At 44.8% G+C, this 21,331-nt stretch overlaps 1 protein-coding gene across 1 annotated transcript in view; it reads right to left on the bottom strand.

Annotated features, from left to right (window-relative positions):
• Nucleotides 1-209: 209 nt before the first annotated feature.
• LOC147894916 (ER-based factor for assembly of V-ATPase) overlaps nt 210-21,331 on the bottom strand; it is a 38,997-nt gene continuing 17,875 nt past the window's right edge. The window contains exons 3-4 of the mRNA XM_087383997.1: nt 964-1,049; nt 210-664 (exon numbers count right to left, since the gene is read on the bottom strand). Coding sequence (XP_087240123.1) covers nt 515-664; nt 964-1,049 — 236 coding nt within the window. The 3' untranslated portion in view covers nt 210-514. The remainder of the gene's footprint in view (nt 665-963; nt 1,050-21,331) is intronic.

The raw sequence follows: 21,331 nt of genomic DNA, 5'->3' as shown, positions 1-21,331 counted from the left end.
GTATTTTTTATGACCTTTGTTCATGTTTTTCTTGGCATGTGGTCTAGGTTGGGGTCGCACTTGGGGCTAACATGATGTCTGTTAGCCTTTAGAAAGACAAATGATGTGATTAGGCAATGGAAACAGAAACCTATAGTTTTCCCATCTTGGCATCACACTGAAATGTGGTACATGTAATCAAGCTATATATGAAACAGAAAAGGCCGAGTTATTTATCCGATTAATGTTATAATATATATAATTGTACGACACTTTCAACTAGCCCTAAAATAAACAAAATCTCTTCATGATACCTGTGAGGGAAGGTCTTCCCTTTCAAATATTCAAGATCGCCGGTATTCCACATCAATTCCCCCAAAAAATAAAGACCACAAAATCAGTTTCTTATTCTGGAAAAGTCCTGCCTCTTTCGAACTTATGACGATCCAACTTGCCCGCATTTTTATGTTTTTTCCCAAAAGAAAACGTATTAGGATAACACTTTGGCATTAATGATGAAAGGAATCCTTCAACGCTAATCTTCCTTACAGCGAAATTGCCGCATTGAGCTTAGAGTTTTTGTGGACTTGGATCCTTTATTGTCAAGCTTAGATGATCTTAAAATGAAAAGCAGAGTCTCTACCAGCATGCCAATCACCATTCCCAATATACCACCTGCTGCATGCTGCAAGCAACACAAAAAGTTGGAATTTAACTGAGTAGATTCGTGGATATATTGTAATGCTCACAACAATCATAACAATTTCAGTAGACACTAATAAAAGCATACATAATTGTCAGTTTTTTTCAGCAATTTTGAATATATGCTGCAGCTGCTTCCGCATCAGTTCTTGCCTTATCCGAAACAGCATGCAGCCTGCCTAAATGTCAAAAACAGCCATGTCTTCCAATGGAATCATTTCAACAAGCTTTACCAAGAAGGCTTCACACTTGGTTAATGTCCAATAATGAGGATGTGCTTACCAGAACTGGACTTCCTCCAAACTGAGACCGAAACAGAGCATATCCAACAAGATAGCCTGTAAACATAGTGACAATAACATGGAGTCCTGCACAAGCCACCATTCATTTAAAGAGGAACATGGTGCATTTGTTTGTGCAAACATATCAAGTTTCCATTATTGAGGCTTGACTATGACCATCAAAAGGAGGATAAAAATCTGCAAAATAACAAAATGATTTATACCAATGAAAAGCTAAAATTATTTCAGACTCGCAATTTAACTTCTCAACAGAATGTGCATACAATTTTCGAAGAACAAACCACACCATGGTTTGCACTGGCAGCATTAATTTTTATGCCATCAGCAACCATAAGACAGCATTTCACATGCAAAGTAGGAAATCCATTTTCCAATAATATTACATTTATAAATAGGTTGTCCAAAGTTTATACCAACTCCTCTCAAGGGAAAAGCACACTTGGTGATTGTAAAAACCTTACCTTCAGCAGCCAACCTAATCATCTGACAATAATCAATCAATTCTTCAAACGATAAACCTGGTTGGATAAGTTGAAGCATGCAGAATGCCTAATCACCATTTGAGATAAGAGAAGGCTAACTAGAAGAAACTATCATGAACGGCGTATCACCAATAATTGTTGTTCCTAGTCTCTGTTCAGGTGAATGGAGTCCCACCAAATTTACGTATATTGAAGAAAAGGTCATATCTTATCAATACTCCATCTCATTGTCTTCTTTGATGGCACACATCAAACTTCGTGATGTTGCATCTTGCTCTGCAAGTCCATGCAGCTGATTCAACCTTGATGCCCTTCTCATTCTATGTAAGGTCCACACACTTTGGCAACCACCTCTACTAGCAACTCTCTCACACTTGTCTAACTACAAGCATACAAGCAACACAGGAATCCATGAAACAGTCTGCAGATCAGTGACTTGTTGGAGAGAAGAGGAGTGGCTAAGTGCAGCAGTAGATGTTCTCACGGTCCAGTGTGGAGAAGACCTCTGCCGGTATTGGGGCAGATCTGCGTGCATACATTGAGCAGTAAGGATAGTGTTAAAATTATTGTTATAATTTAGCAGTGACCAATGTAATGTAATAAGTAGGTTAGGGGCACTTTTCCCTCACTTAGAGGTTTTTCCCCCTAACCACAGTTAGTTTACTAACTACGGCTAGTGAAGGATAAGGTTTTGTCACTTAGACAAAACCTATCACTCTTTTCAGTTGTAATACACTCATCTATTGCAACTATCGTTTTCAGCTCTCTCTCTCCTGCTCCTGCTCTCACATTTTGCTCTCTCCCTTCAACTCACATTTGGTATCACAGCAGGCTTAGCTCCCGGACGTGCTCCCAGCCCATACAGCCCCTACAGCTTCCGTACCATTTCGTACAGCCATCGTTGGTTGTTCCGTACATTCCGTACACAGGCGCACACTCTGCCTGTACATTCCATCAGTCTGTACAGCTGCCGTACGATTGTCCGTACCTGCACGAGTCAGATCCGTACATCGTATGTACAGCGCCGTTCCTACCTGCTACAACGCCATCCGTACGCTTGTCCGTACCTGCTACAGCGCCGTCCGTACATACGTACAGATCTGAAGCGGCGCTCATACACTGTGCCGTCCGTACACCCCGTACCGTCAGATTCGTACAGCCCGTGCCAATCAGATCCGTATAGCTCGCCGTACATCGCTGTCAAATCTATACATCCGTACAGATCCGTACATCCGTACTGGTGTAGATTTCGATCGTACAGGCTGTGCTGTACAGTTCCGTACAACTGCATTCAACCGGACTGACAGTTCCGTACTGTTAGTGTTATCCACTTTCTCTAATTCCTACGGAAAATCACGGGAGAAGCACCGAGTTATTCCACCCAGCCAAATCCTGCTGAAGCGTGAGAACACATCAGAGAATTCCAAAAAAAACATACATGAATACCATCTCCTTCTCTCACTAACTTCAGCAAGCCCCATCTCCCTAGATGGATCTAGATGCCACATGTCATCCATATAGGGCCTTCCTAATGCAACATTTCACCCCTCTCCTCGGATGCGTTAATTCCTTTGCCCCTAGGCACATTTCTTGCATTAGGCCCTTAGCCTTAGATCCACCTAGTCTGGTGCTATCAACCCTCACCTAGGACCTTGACATTAAATCCCTCCCGATCATTTACATGAAGCGCAAACACATAAATTACAGAGATAGATCCTTTAAGGGAAATGTCGACTAATTCTTCTGAGGTCATGCTACCTCGGCTAGAGCGTAACATTCCTTCCCTCTTTAGACATCAGCGTTGACACATCCCAGCACTCCTGAAACCCCTGATCTGCAAAATAACCACACACAACATCAGAACTGAGCAGGCTGCTCACCACCCAACCGTGACATCTACGGGATGTGATCCCGAATCAGAAGATGTCCCCCCGAGCCACGAGCTGAGCTACTGGCACGAACTCCCAATCAGATCCCAACCAGCCTGGTGTCCCATACCACCAGGTGGCGCTGTGAAGCCCTGGATCTGCCACTGGGCCTTGGGCTACGCTAAGATGCAGGCGCGCGTCCGCGACACAATCCAGGATCAGACCTAGCACCTGGGAACGAGACTTGCTCCCAACTGCACACTGAGAACTGAACCCCCTGGGCCTCTTTTATAGACTCGGGCCCCGGCGCCAAAAATAGCGAAGACCTATAAATAGTTCGTACCCTTGCCACTCAACCCGAGAATCAAGCCTGCCTAGCTCTAAGCCTCCCCAGGCTAACCTGAGCTAGTTCTGTGTAACTAGTAGACGTCAGATACCAATCCGTGCACATGACATACTCCCCCTCCTCTAAGAACTCACTCCTGAGTTCGCTAAGAAATCGGGAAATGTTCTTTGGAGGTTTTGTAATGTCTCCCACTTAATCTTGTATTCCGTGATAGTACGATTTCGAATCTGTCTTTCACGGAATTCAAGAATAGATTCAGGTTCGTGAGGAATAAAAGTTAAATCTGTAACTTCTATAATCTCATGAGGAGAAACAATTTGATCATCTGCACCCAATACTTCTTTCAGTCTACTGACATGAAAGACTGGATGTACTTTAACATCAGGAGGCAATTCTAGTCGATATGCAACTGGCCCAATTCTTTTAATGACCTTGAATGGGCCACAGTATCTGGGGGATAATTTCGGAACCAAACCAGTACTTAGGCTCTTGGATTCCTTAGGAATTCTCAAATATACCATCGTTCCTTCAGAGAATTCTCTAGGTGAACGATGTCTATTAGCATAAAATCTGTCCCGATCTTGGGCACTTCTAATAGACTCCTTGGCAAACTGCAACATTTCTTGCATGTCTAGCAAGAAGTTCTTAGCAGCATCATTTTGAATCCCTTTTAATCCAACCATAACTGGTGACTTAGGTTGAAACCCGTACATAAGCATAAAAGGACTATAACCTGTACTAGAATGCTTTGCACTGTTGTAAGCAAATTCAATCATGGGTAGATAATCTTCCCACGAAGACTGTCTCTTAGATACATATGCCCGAAGCATGTCTTCAACCAACTGGTTGACCTTTTCTGTACTGCCATCGGATTGTGCATGATCCGAGGAACTCATACTTAGAGTAGTTTCTAACTTCTCAAATACAAGTGTCCAAAAGTTACTTGTAAACTTTGAGTCCCTGTCACTGACTATGTCAGATGGCAAACCATACAGCTTGAACAAGTGGTCCACAAACTCGTGAGCCAACTGAACAGCTGAAATAGTTGTTCTTGTAGGTAAGAATCTAGCCATTTTTGTCAAACGGTCGACTATGACCCAAATAGAGTCATGACCCTTGCGCGTTCGAGGCAAACCAGTAATAAAATCCATGGAAATACTTTCCCACTTATTACCTGAAATCTGTAATGGCTGTAATAAGCCCGCGCTCCTAAGGCGTTCAGCCTTAGTAACCTGACAAACGCGGCAACCTACCACATAGTTCTCTACGAATGCACGCATCTTAGGCCAATAAAAGGTATGCTTCACAAGAGACAGAGTCCTATGTATACCTGGATGTCCCGCACTAGGAGCATCATGACACTCCCAGAGAATCTTGGATTTAAGGTCCAAAACATCAGGCACACAAATCTTTTCATTCCGGAACAGCAAGCCGTTCCTAATCATCCACTGACCTCCCGCCGCCTGTATCCTAGGTGGCACAATCCTTGAGTCCTGGTCAACCATGGAGCTCCCATCCTGGACTCTCTGCCAATAAGAACTGAGATGACTATCAGTTGCGTATAGCCCTCTCAAGGATTGAAATAGGTCTGAGGATATTTCCGTAAATGACAAAGCATTTACAAACTTAACTCGACTTAAGGCATCCGCCACACTATTCAACGAACCCTTACGATAACGTATTTCGAAATCAAAATCCTGCATTAGCTCTGCCCATCTGGCTTTCCTTCCTCTCAATTCTGATCCATCACACACATACTGATACAGGTCTACCTTCTTGGAGTAGAGCTGCCCCAATCGCATAATCACTCGCATCGGCCTCTAAAACATAAGGCCGGGTAGGATCGGGTAATGCAAGAACGGGTGCTTCCTTGATAGATAACTTCAAGGTTTCAAAAGCCTTGTTCATTGCATCATTCCAAGGGATCGGCTGAGTAGACCTGCGTCCACGACCTTTCAATATGTTGGTCAAGGGTACCGTGATTTGTGAGTAATCACGGACGGACTTCCGAAGAAATACCGTAAATCCTAGGAAAGAGCGAAGTTGTTTCACAGTCTGAGGTATAGGCCAATCTAAAACCTTCTGGATACGATCCAGATCAATGCTAATACCTTCAGAAGAAATCTTGTGTCCTAAGTAAATGATCTCCTTCATAAAGAAGTCACATTTACTCATCTTGGCATAAAGCTTATGCTGTCTTAGAACAAGTAAGACAACCCGAAGGTGTCCTATATGATCCTCAAGCGTTTTACTATATACCAAGATATCATCTAAGAACACTACAACAAATTTGCCCAGATAATCCCTGAACAAATCGTTCATCATCTGCTGAAAAGTAGCAGGAGCATTGGTCAAACCAAAAGGTAATACGAGAAACTCGTAATGACCATACCTAGTCCGGAATGCGGTCCTATCTATGTGTTTAGCATAGATACGGATTTGGTGATAACCCGTACGCAAATCAATCTTAGTGAAATACTTCGCTCCGGCCAAACGGTCTATCAAATCATCAGAACGAGGTAAAGGATAGCGATTCTTAATTGTAACTTTATTAAGTCGTTTATAATCTATACACATCCTCCAGGAAGAATCCTTCTTCTTTCTCAAGAGGACAGGTGCACCCCAAGGAGATTTACTTGGGCGGATATAGCCCATATTCAGGTAATCCTGAAGCTGGATAGCTAACTCATCCTCCTCTACCTGGCTCATCCTATACGGTGGTACACTGATAGGTTGAGCCCCTGGGACTAAGTCTATGCGATGATCTACTGCCCTTTCTGGAGGTAACCCTTCCGGCAGTTGAGCTGGAAATACGTCCTTAAAATTATCTAACAACGTTCTCAATTCTTGGTGTTCAAACACACTTAATTCATTTTTGTTAATTACCGAAACAACAAATGTAGAAAGTGGAATCAAAACACACTGATAGACATCATAATGAGAAGTGTTCAATATATTCCGAAGCTGCATCGCAGATACAATAGGCCCCTGAGAAGGGATAATCTTATCACACTGAATACAAAATTGGGTGCCTTTGTCTTCAAAAGAAAGGGTATGCTCCGTCCATCCGATCTGGATATTGTGGGTTTTAAACCACTCTATCCCGATCAGCAAGTCTACATGCTCTAGATGCATAACGTAACATGTGAGAGCTCCCGTGTAGGCCTGAATCCGGATGGGAAGCGCTTCAACCTTGCGATCCCAAAACTGCTTCCCGGCTGGAAGCTGCACCTCGTAGGTGTGGTCGCTAGGTACTGTGGACAGCCCCATCTTCTGCACAAATTTGTAATTAACAAAATTGTGAGAGCTGCCCGGATCAAAGAGAATGTGAACCCGTTGGTCCCTAACTTCTCCATAAACTCGGAAAAGATCATGGGAACCAAACAACGAAGTATTAAAGGTACAATTACAAGAAAGGGGGCAGGTAATGACATTTACTGAAATACCTGTCATCGTAACCTGGTTGGCTCCCTTGGCTGCGGTACGCTGACCTGCCTGGAGCTTCGGTCCTAGCACCAATTTCTGGTTCTTCCGCTTAGGACACTCATTCTTCGTGTGGCCCCGCTCCTCGCAATAAAAACACCGGCCTTCTTTCTTGAGCCTGAGAGTGCGAAGGAATCGGGCCTTACCATTCTTCGCAGGAGTTAAACTTTTCCTGGAGGCGTTGTCCGTAGACTTCGTCTCCCCAATACCAGTCGCATGCTGAAAGAACTTGCGTTTGTTCTTTCCGCTGGTCTCGGTAACTGTGGTTGCCTTGGTTCCGGCCATGGTATCATCATATATGCGCGCATATGTCATGGCCTCCTGCAATGTTGTGCACTTGTTATTCTTAATCTGTAACTTATAGGAGTCTGGCAAACCATCCACGAAAAAACCTAACAAGGTTACAGGATCCATTTTAGTGGCCCTGGTTTGCAGATCCCTAAATCTCTAAAGATACACTTCAAAAGTTAAATTCAACTTTGACATATCGAGGGCTTTGAGCTTGCCGACGATATCATAGTCATCTTCCTTCTTCAGGAACTCCTTCCTGAAGATACCCTCAAATTCTGTCCAAGTGTCAGGCTTAGGCTGGAGTTCTTTCCACCAAAGCAAGGCTTTACCTGACATAAACCCTGCTGCTAGCCGAATCTTTTTCTCGTCTGGTAGGGGTGAAATTGGAAGTGAACTTGCCACTTGTGCAGCCAAGTGTCAACCACCTCCTTTGTTCTTGATTTCTGGTCACCTGGAAAGGGATCCGGAGTGATATTCGGGCCTAGCACGGAGGCCATGGCATCCACATGCGTGAGTGCCTGAACCGTGCTAGCCAGAAGAGTCAAGGTAGCTTGTATCCCTTGGAGTTGCTGTGTCAACCCCGACTGATTAGCGTTGACCTGCTCAAATTTACCATCTAGAGCAGTCGTGAACTCACTGAAGGCTTTCTTGGTGATCAGGTCGTCATAGAGACCCTGATCATCCTCTCCTACTGGAGTGTAATCTAATTCCTGCTCTCCCATAGTGAACTCGGGATTCGGAGCATCAGACATGGCTGAATACTAACTCGATTACAGGCTGAGAGAAATAGCTGGGAGAATCGAAACTGGAAGGAGAAGAGTAGAGGAAAGAAACCGTCCCTCCAAGATATGGCGAAATCAGAGAAGCTGACTGGAACCAGAAGATATCGTGCACCAACGATCAGCGCGCGTAGGGGATGAGGTCCTGTTGCAGGTCCGCTGCAGGCCGTACAGTACGGAACAGCTGCTACTGTTGCAGCCGTTTCGTGGAGGCAGATCGCAGGCAGAGGCAGGTCGCAGGGCCGCTGCTGTTGCAGCCGTTACTAGATGGCGGAATTCTGGTAAGGGCAGGCTGCTCTTGCGCTGTCAGACTTGAGGCTATGGCTGGACTTGAGGTCTCGCCAGTCTTTATAGAAGATAGCCCAGCTATTCTGGAGGCTGTGCTTCCTAGAAAAGCCCAGCCACGCTTTCCAGAAAAGCTGGCCTCCCAAAATTGGAGCTTGGGGCTAAAATTAACATGCACACCCTCCAATCTTGGAGGGTCGATGCTTTTTTTTCCTGCGCCACCTTCCAAGCTTGGAAGGTGGTGCTTTTTCGCACCTCAGCCACCCCTAGATGCCATCGACCGCCCCTGCTCAGTTTGACGCAACCCCTGTCTGGGCCGCTTTCTGCACCAACAGATGGCGCAACTCCTCAGCCTCTCCTACCAGCGGCACTTACCTCTGCGCAGCCCTGACCAGCATCTCGATTCCATCGCCTACTTATCAGCCCTGTTTCGCCTCTCTTCCACTCTCTCCTAGCTAGTATTTCACTCCCTCTCTCACGTAGACTCTTCAGTAATTTCGTAATCAGGTCTCTCCTTCTTCCTGCCTTTTCCAGATATCTCTTCACCCCTCCTTCTCCAGGTAAACAGCAAAACACGCAGCAAGAAATCTCGAATTTCAGGGCATACCTGGAAGAGAAATCCGTCAAATTTCTCGTATCAGAAGTTCCTACCTCAGGAGTTGGCTCTGATACCAACTGACACATCCCAGCACTCCTGAAACCCCTGATCTGCAAAATAACCACACACAACATCAGAACTGAGCAGGCTGCTCACCACCCAACCGTGACATCTACGGGATGTGATCCCGAATCAGAAGATGTCCCCCCGAGCCACGAGCTGAGCTACTGGCACGAACTCCCAATCAGATCCCAACCAGCCTGGTGTCCCATACCACCAGGTGGCGCTGTGAAGCCCTGGATCTGCCACTGGGCCTTGGGCTACGCTAAGATGCAGGCGCGCGTCCGTGACACAATCCAGGATCAGACCTAGCACCTGGGAACGAGACTTGCTCCCAACTGCACACTGAGAACTGAACCCCCTGGGCCTCTTTTATAGACTCGGGCCCCGGCGCCAAAAATAGCGAAGACCTATAAATAGTTCGTACCCTTGCCACTCAACCCGAGAATCAAGCCTGCCTAGCTCTAAGCCTCCCCAGGCTAACCTGAGCTAGTTCTGTGTAACTAGTACACGTCAGATACCAATCCGTGCACATGACAAGCGTCCTCGATGATGAAATCTGGGAATGCTCTCCGTAACTGGTATACGGATTCCCAGGTAGCTTCCGATAGAGGCTGACCATGCCATGCAACCAACACCGTGGGTATCTTCCGATTTCGTATCTGCATTGTTCCTCGGTCCAGGATCTTTGTTGGTTTGCGCCTTGCAATATCCTCTATCTCCTGAAACAAAACCACACCTTCGATTAGTGAGTCACCTGTATGCAAAAATTTCTTTAAGCGCGAAACATGAAAAACCGGGTGCACCTTACACCCCTGTGGTAATTCTAATTTATAGGCTACACTGCCTATTCTTTTCAGAATTAACCACGGCACACAGTATCGAGGTGATAACTTAGCACACTCTCCTGAAGTCAATGACTTCGAGTGCGAAGGAATTCTGAGAAAAACTTTTTCTCCTTCTTCAAATACTCTTATAGACCGATTTTCATCCGCATACACCTTGGCTCTATCCATAGCCTGGCGGATATTAGCTCTCGCAAGTGCTAGCATCTCCCGCATCTGAACTACAAAGTTCGCGGCACTAGGCACTTTCTGAGGTACTCCAACTATAGTTGGATTGGCTGGCCTATAACCATAGTTCAGCTCAAACGGACTGAACCCAGTAGATGAATGTTTCCTATCATTGTAGGCAAACTCCAACAATGGCAACCACTTGTCCCATGTATGTTGCCTCAATGACACATATGCCCTCAGCATATCCTCTAAAGTCTGGTTGACTCTCTCCGTCTGACCATCCGTCTCAGGATGATCCCCACTGCTCATTCCCAACTCAGTCCTTAGTGTCTCAAATACCGCTGTCCAAAAGTGACCCGTAAACCTAACATCTCTGTCTGACACTATGGATCTAGGTAATCCATGCAAACGAAATATATGTCTAATAAACAAATCCGCTACTTGTGGGGCACTAATAGACTCTCTAGTCGGAATGAAGTGAGCCATCTTGGTTAGACGATCAACCACCACAAGGATAGAATTATACCCTCCTTGTGTTGCAGGTAACCCTACAATAAAGTCCATGGAAATGCTCTCCCACTTACTTAGTGGTATTTCCAAGGGCTGTAAAAGTCCGGGTGGCTTCACCCGCTCGGCCTTACTTACCTGACACGAGAAACACCGTGTCACATATTCATGAATATGCTTTTTCATCTTTGGCCAAAAGAAATCTCGCTTCACGAGATCATATGTCCTCTCGACACCTGGATGTCCCGCACACGGGCTATCATGGCATTGTCGAATGACTCTCTGCCTGAGATCATTCTGACCAGGTACTACAACCTTGCCATTTCTAACTAGCATACCATCCCTTATGGCATATCTTGCATAAGTTTGGCCTTTTCTGGATGCCAGGTCATCCTTTTCATTTTCCCTGGGTTTTAACACATGAGCCTTAGGCCATAAGCTCTGGACAAACTCGTCCGCCTTCTGAGTTTCTCTGATCTCGGTCATTAGAGCACTCTCTAATACCGTGAAACTCAGGTTATGCATAATGCGAGACAACGCATCAGCTACCTTATTATCTTTTCCTCTTCGGTACCGAATCGTTAGATTAAACTCCTGCATGAGCTCTGCCCACCTAGCTTGGCGGCCCCTCAAGTCAGGCTGTTTACAAAAATGTTTCAGAGTATCATGATCTACATCCACATAGAACTCTGAACCATACAAATAATGCCTCCATGTTTTCAAAGCATGGATAACAGCATACAACTCCAATTCATGAGTTGGCCAATTCCTTTGAGAGGGAGAAAGCTTCTTGCTTTCGAAGGCTACTGGCCTTCCCTCTTGAAGGAGGACTGCTCCTACCGCAATGCCACTTGCATCGGTTTCCAGGAACAACGGTTTCTGGGGATCAACTATTTTTAACACCGGTCCTGAGATCACAGCTTGTTTTATGGTGTTAAAACTTTCCTATTGATTCTGTCCCCAAATAAAAGGTACTTTATCTGAGGTCAGATCAGTCAATGGCGATACTATTTCAGAATATCCTTTGATATGCCTTCTATAAAACTGGACAAATCCCAAGAATGATCGCAACGCGGTCAGACTCTGAGGGATTGGCCAAGTTAGTATCGCAGCCACTTTCTTCGGATCCATTTCTACCCCCTGTGGAGTAATTATGAACCCTAAGTACTCAAGCCTAACCATACACAGTATAGTTTTCTTTTTATTCACGTAAAGACTGGCTTTCCTCAAAGTACTGAACACTATTCTTAAGTGTTCACAATGCTCAGTAACACTTTTACTGAATATCAAGATATCGTCAATAAAATGTACTACGAACTTTCCGATATACGGACGTAGTAAATCGTTCATAAGCATGACGAAGGTCGCTGGAGCATTGGTAAGTCCGAAGGGCATTACCAAAAACTCATAATGACCAAACCTGCTTCTAAAAGCGGTTTTATGCACATCCTCGGCTCTAATCCGGATCTGATGATAGCCGCACTTAAGATCTATCTTGCTGAAAATCACGGCTCCATGTAATGCATCTAGCAAATCATCAATCCGAGCCATCGGATACCTGTGCTTAACAGTGATATTATTCAATGCTCTGTAATCTATACAAAGGCGAAACGTATCATCCTTTTTCCTCTTTAATATCACTGGTGAAGCAAAAGGTGAGAAACTTGGTTGAATCTGCCCCAACTTGAGGTATTCTTCCAGTTGCCTCCGCACCTCCGCTTCTTCAGCAAAACTCATCCTATAGGGAGGTCTATTTACAGGTTCTGCCCCCGGGATCACTTCAATCTTATGCTGAACTTTCCGCTCTGGAGGTAACCCATAAGGTAGTTCATCCCTAAAACATTCAGAGAACTCCTCTGTTATAAGATTAGCCAGCTTGGCCATCTCACCACTTTGCGTAACATCAGTGCTAGCCGAAGACTCATCCACCGACTCTACCGATGCTGTGCAAAGGTATAAAAACTCTACTTGAGCCTTTCTGATTTCCATCACGGAAACCAACGGTCCCTGAGGTATATCTTTTTCACCTCGCAAGACATAAAGCACATCATTCATCTTGAATTGATATACGTGCTTTTTCCAATCAATGGCTGGATTCTTCCTAGAATGCCACGCCATTCCCAGGGCTATATCCGCATGAGCAAGCTTGGTCATTTCAAAATCAAGCTTCTCAGCATAAACCTGGATCCGAAGCTCCAACTGGGTAACCCTTTGGTCCCATACTTCAGTTGAACTTCCATCTGCCATCCTGACTGTATACGCATAGTCAGATGGACTTGTCTTTAATTTCAGCCTCTTCACGAGCTTGGAGTTAATCACATTGTGAGTTGACGCTGAGTCAAACAACACAATGACATCATGACTGGCCACTTGCCCTTTCATTTTAATTAACTCCGTATCATTAAAGGCCGTATACCCCGTTGCTGCGGGCTTAGATAGGATGTTATCAGGTGCACTCGTCACTAACTTAGCAACAGATACACATAACAAACAAGGTACTAACCTCTGAGAAGGTCCCGCCAGTTGCATCTGCATATGTTCCGCATTGGGACTCTCCTGCATTTCTATGTCGCATTTAGATATTATCATATTAGCCGTGCGACGATCTTTATTCAGTGGACAATCCTTCCACTGATGTCGCTGAAGGCAGCCGAAGCACAATCCTTCTTTTCTAGCTTTCTCTTTTTGTTCAGGGGTCAACGAGGACTTTGACCAAGCCCGGGCTGCCATTGGAGTTATTTTCCTTTTCACCCCAACGGTGGTACTTGTTTTTACTGGTCCCTCAACCGGCTTCACCTGCTTGGTTTGGCCACTTGGCTGCGAGACACTTGTCTTTGAAACCCATTTCCTCTGAAATCCCCCTTTCCTCGGGTGCTCATACTGAGTCCCTGCCTGCACAAATCCACCAGACCTGCCTCTGGCATCCTCATAGTTCAGGGCTACTGCTATAGATTCATCTAGTGTAGTCACATATTTAGCCCGAACTTCCATTTTGATCTTGTCGTTCAGTCCATAGATATAGTCTTTTAACTGAACCGACATAGGGAGAGGGTCTGTTATCTTCATGACACATTCTCTGAATTTGTCAGTGTACTCTGCCACTGACAAGCTCCTCTGACGAAGATTTCTATAAGCATCCCAAGCTCGGGATTCTTCATCAGGTGGGAGAAAGTGTTTCTTGAATTCAGTTTTGAACCCTTCCCAGGTGGTTGGAGCAACTTGATCCTTCTGTTGCTTTATCCACCATCTGTCCGCTGCCTCAATAAACAGGTGTGTGGCCTCGCGGATTTTCTTTAGATCGGATTTAATCTCACAAATGGCGAAGGCTTCTTCCCACTTGTGCAACCAAACCTCGATCACATCAGAGCTGCGCTCCGTACTTCTCCGGTCTATAATTAGCGATATTAGGCACTTTGACCCTTGCGCGCTCTAAGGAATGTACACTAGGCTCTGGCTCTGCTAGAGCTTTGCCCTTATCAATCCTAGACAGTCTAGCCGACAAAGCTTGCACCATCTCCCTAATCTCATTTTGACCAGCATTTACTTGAAGTTGCTGGTTCATAATCTACTGTAAAGCATCCTCTAATATTGAAATCCTACCAATCAATGTAGGTGCTGCCTGATGTGACATCTGTTGGGTAGATTGTACTCTAGACTCACTAGGATTCATCCTTGAATTCTGTCCTTCTGCTTCCATTTGTTGGAAAGGGAAATAAAAAAAAGTTTTTTTTTTTTTTTCAATAAATTTCTTTCTTCTCCTCTTATGCGAAACTCCAAAAGTACAGCACTTCAAAATCCCTTCCTGTACAGGAACAAACTACTGCAAACTGAAAACTTGAAATATATATCCTAAAGGGAAAAAGATGCCCCCTGGATATCCTTGAAGCTCGCAAAAAAAACTCTGCCATGTTGTATATTCGGTCTGTCAATCTACTGCAAACTGTAAAGCTTAGCTGGAACGTGTGCCGGCGAAGCTCATTTAATTAAAGTTTCCCATATCAGCTGATCGCTGCCATGTATCCTTCTACAGCACATTTCGTAGCGGAATTTTCAACGCTCTTCTCTTTGATTTAACCATCGCATCTTTTACCACGGCGATGGGTGTAAGTGTTCCTGATTTCTGGTACGCCTGGAAGCCTCGCTTTGTGACTTTGCTAATTTACTGCGACGATGGGCTCCTTCAACGTTATAATCTCTGCGTCGAACTCTACGCCTCACCTACACCGATCGTCCATTGTCCGTCGAACAAGACTTTATCATCGCTTCCTACTCCGCTATCCCGCTCTCTTGCCAGGATCGCCCGCGAGACTCGCTCTCTGCAACTCAATGTTACGTTACGTTACGTTCCTCACCCGTGGCCCCCTTTCTGCTAAGGTTTTCGTTAATCGATCTTCGAAACCAAAGATTCGACGGGTGGCTGTGACAATCCTTCGCCTTCCGTTCAGCGTTGTATATTCAGGTCTCCCGCTCAGCGCAACGTCACGACGTCACAAACCGTGGGTTTTCTAGCGGTTTCAATCCCGCGTTCCACATCCGTTGAAAGGCTTGCCTTATTTTTACCCTGTTTTTTCTCCCATGCTTGGGTTAGAACATCCGCAACCTTTAATTGTTTCGAATGAACTCGCAACCCGTCCAACTTCTCTTTCACTATTCGTCGTCACCGACGCTCCACACCTTTCCCCTTCGTAACCCTGGCTCTGATACCAAATGTTATCCACTTTCTCTAATTCCTACGGAAAATCACGGGAGAAGCACCGAGTTATTCCACCCAGCCAAATCCTGCTGAAGCGTGAGAACACATCAGAGAATTCCAAAAAAAACATACATGAATACCATCTCCTTCTCTCACTAACTTCAGCAAGCCCCATCTCCCTAGATGGATCTAGATGCCACATGTCATCCATATAGGGCCTTCCTAATGCAACATTTCACCCCTCTCCTCGGATGCGTTAATTCCTTTGCCCCTAGGCACATTTCTTGCATTAGGCCCTTAGCCTTAGATCCACCTAGTCTGGTGCTATCAACCCTCACCTAGGACCTTGACATTAAATCCCTCCCGATCATTTACATGAAGCGCAAACACATAAATTACAGAGATAGATCCTTTAAGGGAAATGTCGACTGATTCTTCCGAGGTCATGCTACCTCGGCTAGAGCGTAACAGTTAGTCCGAACAGTTTGAAGGTGAAACTGAGTTCACATTTGGTCACTTTGTAGGTGGGCTTGGAAAGTTGCATTTTTGCAGGGTTTTCTTTGCAGGAGGATATTGGAAAGAGTTTTGTCAGGCTCTTGTGCATACAACCATTGCTTGGCTGTATTTTTGGGAGCACATTTGGAGTTTTAGCAGACAAATTGCAAATTTGGGGCTTTCAGTTAATTTGCCCTCTTTTGGATTCAATTTCCTTGAAAAAATTTGGGGCTTTTGCAACTACACTGCAATTTTGCAGTGAAATTTGGGGCTTTTGTTGGCAGAGAGCAATTTGTGCAACATTTGGGGCTTTCAGAACATTTTCCCCTTTCTGGTTGCAATTTCAAGCCACAAATTGGGGCTTTTGTGTTGGGAGAGCAATTTTGCACGTTTCAAGTCACACTGCCTTTCTGTGAGTGTTTTGAAGCACTTTTGGTGGGTTTTGGGAGAGATTGGATGCTCTGGCAGATTTTTGACAGAGACATTACAGAGATTTAAGTTGCATCTTTAGCCAGTGTTTGGCTGTATTTTTTGGGAATTGTGCACTCCATTCCCAGCAAGGGAATTCAGATTTGCATTTGCTGTATTTTCTTTCTCAGACATGGCCCAGCAAAATCAGAATGATTTCCAGTTCAGTGGTCTCTCACAAGAGGATAAGCTGGATGGTACCAACTACTCCCTCTGGAGTTTTATGGTACGCAATATTCTGATTTCCCGTAATTTGTGGGACTATGTAAATGGGGATGAGTTCCGGCCAGCAAATGTGGCACCTAATACCCCTTCCCAACAAGGAGGAGGCAGAGGTCGTGCACAGGGTACAACTGCAGCTGCCAGCACAAGTTATTGGTGCAGTTATACCTACCACTTCAGAACAAAAGAGATGGGATTCACGTGATGCTTTAGCTTTGTCATGTATTTCTCTTTCAGTGAAAAGATTCATCATTCCGCATATCCGGTCGTGTAAGACCTCAAAGGCAGCATGGGATATTTTGGAGAGCATGTATGCAGCTCGGAATGATGCCAGTGTGTCTTTTTTGAAAAGAGAATTGTCTCATACACATATGGAAGAAGGTGACTCCGTGTCAGTGCACCTCACAAAGCTACAGAATTTACGAGAGCAGCTGCTGAATATTGATGAGATCATTCTTGATTCAGAGATGATTACCACTACTCTGAATTCTCTTCCTGAGTCTTATCTCAGCTTTCATACCTCGCTGAATTTGTCGGTGAGGGGGGGTGCAAATCCTCTCAATTTTCACGAGTTGATAGGACTTCTGCTGCAGGAAGAGTAGACCATGAAAAACATGGCTTCACGAGCAAATGAACATGCCATGCTTTCAAAATTCAAGCTTAAAGTAAAGGGACAGGCAAAGACTTCAGCAAATCAGCCTTCCAGTGGTTCAGGACAGCCTTCTCAAAAGGCTAAGGGTGATGCAGGTAAACCCAAGAAGAAGGGAATATGTCATTACTGCAAAAAGCCAGGTCACTACATTGGAGAATGCAAGAAAAGGCTTGCAAAAGAAAAGAAAAACAGCTCCGGTATGGCTGTTTCAGATTCAGCTCCTCATGCATCTGACAATGAGCAAGCTACAGCCAACCTTGTGGAGCACGACTATGCCTTCTTGTCTTGCATTTCAGACTCTCAATTGGCTGCTCCGGATAGTACAGCCACTTGTAATGATGACTCTTATGCTTTTCTGACATGCAGTTATGATTCTTCCAAGGATACATCAGCTTTCAGTGTCAATGAGACACAAAATACATGGTATTTTGATAGCGGTGCCTCAAAGCATATCACTTCCAGGAAGTGTCTTTTCACATCTCTGCATCCACCACCCGTTGGTAAAAAGGTCACATGTGCCAACAACTCCTCCTATTAAGTTCGTGGTACAGGAGAAGTTGAACTTACAGCCATAGATGGCTCAACATTCAAAATTTCTGATGTCTTGTATGTGCCTGGTATCACAAAAAATCTACTTTCAGTGTCCACTCTTAACAGAGCTGGATTTCAGGTCATTTTTGAAGATGACAAGTGTGCAGTCCATGACAGAGAAAATGACTATGCCTTGAGATTGTCTGGCACTTTGTTACGTGGTCTTTTACAGCTTGACATGTATGAGAAAAGACCAGCACATGCTCTTGCAGTTTGCACTCCTACTGCTGCTATGCAGAATGCATGCCTCCTCTTGAAACACCTCCTCCACATGCCTGTGAAGGGTGCATTCTTGGTAAAATGCATAGATTTCCTTTTAAGAAGGATGGATTAGTAAAAGCTGTTCGAAAATTACAGCTTATCCATAGTGATGTCTGTGGTCCCATGAGGACTCCATCATTGGGTGGTCACTTTTATAGATGACTACTCCAAGTACACTTGGGTTTATGGGCTGAAACACAAATCAGAAGTGTTTATGGTTTTCAAACACTTTGCAACCATGGTTGAGAATGAATTAGGACTCAAGATACAACCATTACGCACAGATGGAGGAGGGGAGTATTTGTCTGCAAATTTTGATGCATTTTTGAAAGACAAGGGCATAGTACATCAACTTACAGTGAGGCTAACTCCTCAGCAAAATGGCAAAGCTCAGAGGAAAAATCATACTCTTATGTGTGAGGAGGGAGAGAGTGAGAAAGAGAGAGCACACCGACACACAAGCACGATGGACACAAGAGTGTGGGGATAAGAAGTATGTGTGTACCTCCCCTAGCACACAGTCAACCTTTTATATGAAAGGATAAGGTTACAACACTAAGTACAACGTACTTAGTGTACTTAACAAATAACAGTACTAACTGTACTGAAGTATACTAACTGTACTTGGGTGGCCATAGTGCCTTTACCCCAACAACCTCCCACTTAAAGGCAATATGCCCTCAAGTAAAAAATAAATGAGGCTCAACCTATACCCATCAACTGTCGGCAATGTGCAAACCGCTCTGCAGGCAAGCCTTTTGTCAACAAATCTGCTGGATTATCATTTGTGTGAATCTTGACAAGCTGAATCAGCTTATCATCTATTACCTCCCTAATGAAGTGATACTTCACATCAATGTGCTTTGTCTTTGCATGAAAGACAGGATTGTGTGCCAACTGAATAGCACTCTGACTGTCACAATGCAACAATGGAATATCACCTGTAATGCCCAAGTCTCCCACTAGCCGAGATAACCATAAGGCCTCCTTGCATGCCTCTGTGGCTGCAATATATTCAGCTTCCGTGGTAGACAAGGCTATGCACTGCTGCATCCATGACACTGCACCTCCAGTGAATGTATAAACATAACCGGTAGTAGACTTCCGATTATCTGGATGACCAGCAAAATCTGAATCCACATAACCATGCACCTTTGCATCTCGCTTGCCAAAGCATATGCACAACTCCTGTGTGCCCTTCAGGTATCTCATGATACCTTTCACTGCATTCCAATGCTTCTTGCCTGGATTTGCCATATATCTGCTAACCACTCCCACTGCAAACGCAATATCAGGTCTGGTAGCAACCATGGCATACATGAGACTGCCACAAGCTGAAGCATACGGAATCTTGGCCATTTCAGCCCTATCATCATCTGAGTGTGGGCTGTCCATTGCATTGAGTTTCACATATGGAGGCAATGGAGAACTAAGGGTCTTCCCCCCCTCCATATGAAACCTGTGCAATACTTTGCCAATATATTCGGTCTGAGACAAATACAACAAACGCTGTCCCCTGTCTCTCCGTATCCGCATTCCCAGTATGTGATTTGCATCACCAAGGTCCTTCATATCAAAGGCCTCATGCAATCTTTTCTTAAGGTCATCAAGCTCCTCACGAGCTTTACCAGCAATAAGCATGTCATCCACATATAAAATGAGAATGATTAAGCTGCCATTTGCAGCCTTTTGGTATATAAGCAGTGATCGTCATCACTTCTCCTGAAACCTTGGGACTTCATGAAGGTATCAAATTTCTTATACCATTCCCTTGGTGCCTGTTTCAGCCCGTAAAGGCTCTTCTTAAGCTTGCATACAAGTGACTCCTTCCCCTTGACTGCAAATCCTTCTGGCTGCTGCATGTAGATCTCCTCATGAAGATCACCGTGAAGAAAGGTTGTCTTCACATCCATTTGGCATAATTCCAAATTCTCACATGCAACCAAAGCAAGTACAATCCTGAGTGTGGTCATCTTAACCACTGGAGAAAAGATCTCATCAAAATCGACGCCATACTCCTGCTTAAAGCCCTTGGCAACCAACCTGGCTTTATACCTTGGCTTAGCTCCAAGTGTGACTTTCAATCTATATACCCACTTGCATGGCAGTACTTTCATGCCCTTAGGCAACTGCACCAATTCCCAAGTACCATTTTTATGGAGACTGTCCATTTCAGACTTCATGGCTAGTTCCCATAGCCTTTTATCATGCATTTGCACGGCTTCCTTGTAACAGGAAGGTTCTCCACAGTCTGTAAGCATAATAAAATCTGCTCCTGGAACAAATCTGTCTGGCGGTTTCATTTGTCGAGTGGACCTTCGGACCCATTAGTCTTGCTGTCCAACTTGCTGCTCACCTAAAATAGGTGGCTGTTCCAGTAAATCAGGCTGCAGAATTATGCCTGGGAGTTCTTCCAAAGGTGGCATGTCCCGTAGTACATCTTCCGCCACTGCGGGCTGTCCATTTGGACCTGCTGCAGCATCACGCATTGGCTGATTACGCTGCTGTTGTGGCTGATTTGCAGCCTGCCTGAATTGTACAGGATGTCCCGAGTCATCAATGTCAACCTCTGTAGCATCAGAAGACTTATCTATTGCTTTAAACATACATGACTCATCAAATAAGACATCATTGCTGCGAATTAGCTTTTTATTCACAGGATCCCATAGGCGGTAACCCATCTCACCACTGTCACCATATCCAAGAAAAATGCATTTAAGAGACTTAGGATCAAGCTTGCTGCGATCTACTCTGCGTATATGCACATACGCAATGCAGCCAAAGACCCTCAAGTGCTTATAGGAAGGAGGTTTTCCTGTCCAAAGCTCCTCTGGCACTCTGCCATCTAGTCTTTTATTTGGTGACCTATTGATGAGGTGTACTGCTGTTTTTACAGCCTCAGCCCAAAATCCATGAGGTAAAGCAGCATGTGACATCATAGAGCATGACTTTTCCTGTATGGTTCTATTCATACGCTCTGCAGTGCCATTTTCCGCTGGACTGTAAGGAGCAGTGAGTTCTCTTTTAATACCTCTAGCATCACAAAATGCATTGAATGCATTAGACATATACTCCCCACCGTTATCTGACCGCAAAGCCTTCAGTGTTCTGCCTGTTTGGTTCTCAACCATAGCAAGCCATTTCTCGAACACTGGAAAGACATCACTCTTCAATCGAAGAGGATACACCCACACCTTCCTTGTGGAATCATCTATAAATGTGACAAAGTACCGTGCACCTCCAAGTGAAGG

Source organism: Dipteris shenzhenensis, chromosome 13 (genome assembly GCF_047967505.1).
Source record: "Dipteris shenzhenensis isolate YYH24624 ecotype China chromosome 13, Dip_SZ_1.0, whole genome shotgun sequence".
Lineage (NCBI taxonomy): Eukaryota > Viridiplantae > Streptophyta > Polypodiopsida > Gleicheniales > Dipteridaceae > Dipteris > Dipteris shenzhenensis.
The sequence above is the reverse complement of the archived record's forward strand: the minus strand, read 5'-3'. Positions and strand labels throughout refer to the sequence as shown.